Source organism: Coturnix japonica, chromosome 3 (assembly GCF_001577835.2).
Source record: "Coturnix japonica isolate 7356 chromosome 3, Coturnix japonica 2.1, whole genome shotgun sequence".
NCBI classification, from domain to species: Eukaryota; Metazoa; Chordata; class Aves; order Galliformes; family Phasianidae; genus Coturnix; species Coturnix japonica.
In genome coordinates, this window is record NC_029518.1 from 7294793 (window position 1) to 7301363 (window position 6571).

A 6571-nucleotide genomic window follows, 5' to 3' on the forward strand; every position below is an offset into this window, starting at 1 on the left:
GCATGATCTGCAGGTGATATGAGGATAGAAGTGAAGGGAGAAGCAGCTTATGGGATGTATAAAATGTGAGCAAGCTGAGAGCTTACTGGAGGAGCATTGATCGCATGCCATGACATGGTAAGTCTCACATCAGGCCATGCAGCTACATTTAATACAGGGATAAATAAATCTGACACATCCCATAGCAGATCTGTCTTCAGGCACTGCATGTTTCTTTACACTGGAAAAGGAATTCTGCTCCAGCTGAGGGCTTCTGTTCATGCAGCATCAGAGCCCAGCCCCGAGGGTTGCATGTCTCAGCACGGCGGCAGGCTGTGCAGCCAGGGCTGCAGGTGGGTGCCCAGGGCTGTCCTGCAGAGCAGGGTCCCTGCTGTGCCGCAGGGGCTGTGTGCCGGGTATGAGACTCTGATGCCTGCCAGGCTCAGCACTCAGCCTGACCGAGGGGCTGCCCAGGGTGCTGTAGGGAGATGTGTGTGGGGAAGGAGCCCACCGGCAGAGCTTGTGCTACCACAGCTGCTGCCTGGGGCAGGGGGATCACAGCTCCACTGCAGAACTGAGTGTTTGTAAGGGTACTTTGTAAGAGGAGAGCCAAGGCAGAGATTTTCCATTTTTTTTCTGAGGGAAAGGAAGATTGTTGGTAGAAATCTAAAAACACAGCTTGGAGACTCCCCAGTATTTCCCCAATCAGTCAGCTGTTTTGTAAACAGTCACACAAGTTGTGCTTTCAGCCTCATCTACGTAAAAGATATAATGAGCTAGGTTATAATTACTTTGTTTTCTGCAGACATTAAGAGTTCCCTTGTCCTGCAAACAGGCAGATTTCTCTATGACAAATTGAAGTGCATACATGCTGCGGCTGGGGTCTCGAAGAGCAGCTGGATTAAAGAGGAAAATATCCAGAAGGCTGGGGTATGATTAGGAAATGAGAAGAGAGAAAGAGCTCCCTAATCTTCTTCTCGTTAAGGGATGGTGAAGTTCATGGAAAGAAATTCAAGTTATGGTGTTAAATGATCATTTTCCAGAGGGAACGGAAAATTTTGTAGCATAGCAGAAGGAGTGTCTCTGAACTTGTCATTATCTTCTGTTCTCTGAACCTGACTCCAAGCCCAGGAACAGCAGATGTCCAACAGCAGCTCCATCAGCGAGTTCCTCCTCCTGCCACTGGGAAACACGCGGCAGCTGCAGCTCCTGCACTTCTGGCTCTTGCTGGGCATCTACCTGGCTTCCCTCCTGGGCAATGGCCTCATCAGCATCGCCGTTGCATGCGACCAGTGCCTGCACACCCCCATGTACTTCTTCCTCCTCAACCTGGCCCTCCTTGACCTGGGCTGCATCTCCACCACTCTCCCCAAGGCCATGGCCAACGCCCTCTGGGACACCAGGGCCATCTCCTACACAGGATGTGCTGCACAGATCTTTTTCCTTGTCTTCCTCAGCTCAGCAGAGTATTCCCTTCTCACTGTCATGTCCTATGACCGCTATGTTGCCATCTGCAAGCCCCTGCACTACGGGACCTTGTTGGACAGCAGAGCTTGTGCCAACATGGCAGCAGCTGCCTGGGGCACTGGGGCTCTCTATTCCCTGCTGCACACTATCAACACGTTTTCACTGCCTCTCTGCCAAGGGAATGTTTTGAACCAGTTTTTCTGTGAAATCCCACAGATTCTCAAGCTCTCCTGCTCAGGCTCCTACCACAGGGAAGTTGTGCTTCTCATTTTTAGTGTCAGTTTAGCCTTTGGGTGTTATGTTTTCATTGTTGTGTCCTATGTGCAGATCTTCATGGCTGTGCTGAGGATGCCCTCTGAGCAAGGACGGCACAAAGCCTTCTCCACGTGCCTCCCTCACCTGGCCGTGGTCTCCCTATTTGTCAGCACTGCATGTTTTGCCCTCCTGAAGCCCTTCTCTATTTCTTCCCCTCTCCTGGATCTGACAGTGGCACTTCTGTACTCAGTGGTTCCTCCAGCAGTGAACCCCTTCATCTACAGTATGAGGAACTGGGAAGTAAGGGATGCAGTGAGGAAAGTGATTACTAAATGTGTTTTAAAAGCAGTGAACTGCCCATCTTTTGGAATTCATGGCTTGTAATGCAGATTTTTACTGAATCAAGCTCTCTTTTATTGTTTGTTTGTATTGTGCCATTTTATCTGTGTAATTTATTCTTATTCTTTTTTTAAAAATACTGTAATGTTTTCACTACTAAGTCATTATTGAAACCAATTCTTGTTCAGCTTGTGCCTTTGTAGTGTAGCCCAGACACACTGTACATAATGTACCAGGTTCTCTGTGAATCTTAACAGAATAAAGGAAATGCAGTCACTCTGTCTGCCGTCCTTCTTGTGAGACGTTTCTGGACCTGTACTGGTCAGACTGCTCATAAACTTCTGCACCAGAGGAGGTGACCCACCATTACCACTGCTGAAACACACCTCTTGTTGCAGAATGGCGGGAGAAAAGCAAACGACCACACCTGTCATTGTTATATGATCAGCTAATCTTGTTTATTCCTTGGCTGCGTGTACCTTTATAATATGGATAATTAGCTCATAAATATTGCAAAAGCGGAGCTCATCATTGGTTCCCAATTACATACCATCCCCAAGTATCTTTGCAACTTGTTGTTATCATCCTGAAAGTTACTCCCTTGCTGAGTTCACAAAACCATGGCTAGTTTCTCACCATCACAGGGCATCCTGTTGTTCTTGCTGTCCTTGCAGGTGGTAAGGCTGCTTGTTTAGCTGCTCTGTGTTTACAACCCTTCTCAGCTAACCAGCTGTAAATAACACTCTCTACAACCTCCCTCTGCCTCGCTCTGCTCACACCCATTGTTTGGTCTCCAGAAGCATTCAGCAAGTATTGGTCAGTGTCAACAACTGTAAATTTTTTCCCCTAGCACTCTGACACAGTGGTGCAGAGCCCGGAACATTGGGGCCGCACCCCGAGATAAAAAGACGGCCACCAGGGGGCATAGCGACCCATTGAAATCTAGGAATCTAAGAAACGGAGTCCTACCATCCTACAAACCTAAGAAAAGGAAAAATCCAGAATCCTACAAAGCAAGAATCCTACGTGCTGGAATTTCTACACTCCTGCAGCTCTAGAATCCTAGAAATCTAGAATTGGAGAAACAACATCAAATATGAGAATCCTACTATCGTGATGGAACCTGAATGTCCTAGAATCCCAGAATGAAAGGACATCTGAGGTCATCAAGCCCAACCAAGAACATGCTGTACCATGGAAATCCCTACATCTGTTCCCCAGCAGAACAAGTTCAGGGCCCAGCAATGTGCCATAGCAAAGATCGGGAGACATGTCACAGATATGGGTTTAGCAGTTGACTTGACAGCTCTGAGTTAACAGTTGGATGATCGGAGAGGTCATTTCAAACCTAAATGATGCTGTGATTGGGAGATCACTGCAGGGGAGGCTGTTGCTGAGCAGCCTGAGAACTCAGACCATGTCACATTTCACTTGTTCAGTGTTTGACTGTTACAAAAGCCTGAGTATTTCTTTTTAGATGTCATCAGTCCAGCCAAGGGTTTTTCCTGAGGAGGATCTTCACATCTAATTGCTATCAAGTGTCATCCACCTGCTTTGCACTGATCTCAAAGACAGTCTGTACCTCCCTCAGTCAAGATTCCTCAGTGATGGCAGTATAGGACAATTTGGTTGGTTCTTTCCAAAAGAACCCCAGAGTAGGGATAACTGCCACGTTACATTTAATTTAGAGTGTAGTGAATGAGGCAGCACTTGATCAGCTCTGACACGCCAGACGCACAGAGCAGAAGCAGCCCAAAGGAAACTCTTTCCAGCTGGCTGCTCTCTGGGCCATTTCTAACGTAAACATTCAAGTGTTCTTCTCAATGATGACCCATAGCAGCTCTCCTATTTATGGGAAATGCCCCATGAAAGCTGTGACCAGCTGGCTGCTCTGTCAGATCAAATTGGCATATCGTGTTTCCTTGCAGAATCCTTGAGTTGTTTGCAGTTCTAAGCAGTTTATCAGCTCTCTATTATTTCTTTCCGCACATTCGGATAAAACAAGACTCACTTTCTCTGAAGCCATGACAGGAGGCTGGATCATCATGGGAACAAAACCCATAGGACACCTTTGTTCTGCTGAAGCTCAGGCACACACCCCAGTAACTTCAGAACCTAATCAGGTACCTTCTGCCAATTTTCACCCCCAGCCTTGGATTCCACTTTCAGGTACTGGAATATAAGTCACCCACCCTAGGGGAATTATCTGCCTATGTTCTCTTTGCCGCAAGGAAGCATGACCAATCACTGCAGGAAACCAGAGATAATTACTCTGAAGCAAACACAAATTCCATTTCAGCTTTTGGCCACCTGTATTCAAACTATTTAATAACATTGGTTTCCCCCCCTCTGGGAGATGATTTTAATGAGGTCTCAGTCGATGTGGTTAAAAAGTTGATGCCTGACAAATGACGGCGATGCACCTCAGCGCCTGAGTTTAAGCCTGTTTCAATTGGCTCCGCTGTGCATTATTAGAGTCTCAAGGTTTCTTCTCCTTGCAGATAGGCAGCTCTCACAGAAGGCACCCAGGCTTGACTACGGCTCTAATGTAGGGATAGCAACGAGGCTGCCCCAAAGGGAATATGGCCTATGAGAACCGGGAAGATATCTACAGTCTCCTTAGTTAGATCCCAAGAAAAGTGAAGGTACTCTTGTCTAATCAATGCCAATTATTAAACCATGGGTCAAGCAGAAGCTAGCTGCATGTTGGTGCTGGTTCTAATGCTGTTATAGAGTGGGCTGTTTCACACAGCTTAACCAGCTCTCCTCATCTCACGAAATCGTCTATGGTAACCTAGAAATCTCATTGGGCGAACACCTCATATATCGACTGAGCAACAATCGGAGAGCACACCTGGTGTCCTCCCACCCAGCTGCCCTGGGGCTCCCGTTCTGCAGAACTCACTCATTGGCCATTCCTTTTCTTCCAGACCCTGTCAGGGTCATTGTTGGAGCAGGACTAGACACGAATGTGAATCAGATTCACACTAATAGATTTTCCACTCTACATACAGATAAAGCAGCAGCTTAGGTAATACAGGAGATCCACCACACACATATCTCCAGGTAGCTCGTGAGGCACTATGAGGTTGGAAAGGACGAGCAACTGGGGATATAACTGGAAATTCTGACTTGACGGCTTGCAATAATGCCTCTCCTTCCAGGCCAACATGTGATGTGCGAGCCCATTTGGAGACTTTAAGAGGCCTTATCCTCTTCTTCACTGAACGAATATTTCAGGGTACCACTTTTGAGACTGACTCTGTATCACTTACCGAACATGTATACCAGCAATCTTTGAGTGTATGCGAGTAGGCCAGGTTAGGCCCCAGCCGACATGTAAACACAACATGATTATCCAACTTCTCTAGAGCCTTGGTAGCGCATGTGGTTAATGAAACTGATAAAATATTTGCATGGACAGAACACAGCTTTAGGAGCATTTGACTGAATGACTAGAATGACAATTCACTAGATTTTAAGGGGCTGTGGGGTAGATGGGAGTGGAGTGTGCTAGGCTCTATTATGGACCTTGGGACTTAGTGGATACCTTATCTGACAGACACTGGATATCTGCAGTCTTGTCGCGAAACAACCATGGCCAAGTAAACTCTGCTTCGGCTGGTGAAGGCGAGGCGATCCTCGTCCTCTGAGCTAAAAGCAGCGAGTAGGCGATCTTCCTTTGACTGACCCTACACTGGTGGAGGTCCACAGCTTGTGGCCTAAGGCATCAGCAACTTAGCCAACTGTGCTGAGCTCAACGCACATTCAAGTTCGTGTTAGATATAATAATACCATGTTAAATGCCTTGTAAAGCTTGATTTATAGCTCACTTTGAATGCTAAAACAACGTGAAGTCCCTATTGAGAGTATAAGGTCAATATACATGGCAATGGATACTTCAAGCAATTGTAGAGGCTGAAGTATAGCAGCGCTGGTTAGATTACAGATGGGATTTTGAAATGTAAGCAAACAGCCCCGCCACAGACGTGAAGGCCCAGTGTGATGAGTCAGTCCCAGTGCTGAGGTCAGCACTGCTTGGCCCAGTGGCACAGCAAAGTGGCGTCGGAGCTAAGGGCCGTGGATAGTGTGCGCATCGCCCTCCGATGTCAGTAAAGGAACTTCTTTAGAAAAAAAGACCCCCAAGAGACCTAAATATCTCCCTTCTGTATAGATCACAGAGGTCATTAGGGTTGGGAAGGACCTCCATACGATCGTTAGGACCCTATAAGGACCCCATAAGACCACATAGTACCCCATAAAAAAAAAACACATAAAGAGCCACATAGGACCCCATGAGGACTACATAAGGACCCATAAAAGGACCAACAGATAGCACTCATCAAAGACCACATAAGAGCACAAAGGAATCCATAAAGGACCCATGAAGACCACATAGACCCCCATAAGAACCCTAATAGGAAGCCAAATAGACCCCATAAATCCTAGCCAGACTATGACCCGCGTGAATGACCACATAGACCCCATAAGGAACCTTGTACAGGACCACATAGACCCCATAAGGGGGGGG

At 47.0% G+C, this 6571-nt stretch overlaps 1 protein-coding gene across 1 annotated transcript; it reads left to right on the forward strand.

The window, feature by feature from the left end:
- The first annotated feature begins 1102 nt into the window (after positions 1 to 1102).
- LOC107310808 (olfactory receptor 14J1-like) lies at positions 1103 to 2085 on the forward strand. Its single transcript, XM_015856787.1, has one exon. It carries the CDS (start codon positions 1120 to 1122, stop codon positions 2083 to 2085), a length of 966 nt encoding a protein of 321 aa, XP_015712273.1. The 5' UTR covers positions 1103 to 1119.
- The last annotated feature ends 4486 nt before the right edge of the window (positions 2086 to 6571 follow it).

Bases quoted from the DNA above. Each gene is read 5' to 3' on its own strand.
- LOC107310808 (XM_015856787.1), top strand. From the start codon at position 1,120: ATGTCCAACAGCAGCTCCATCAGCGAGTTCCTCCTCCTGCCACTGGGA.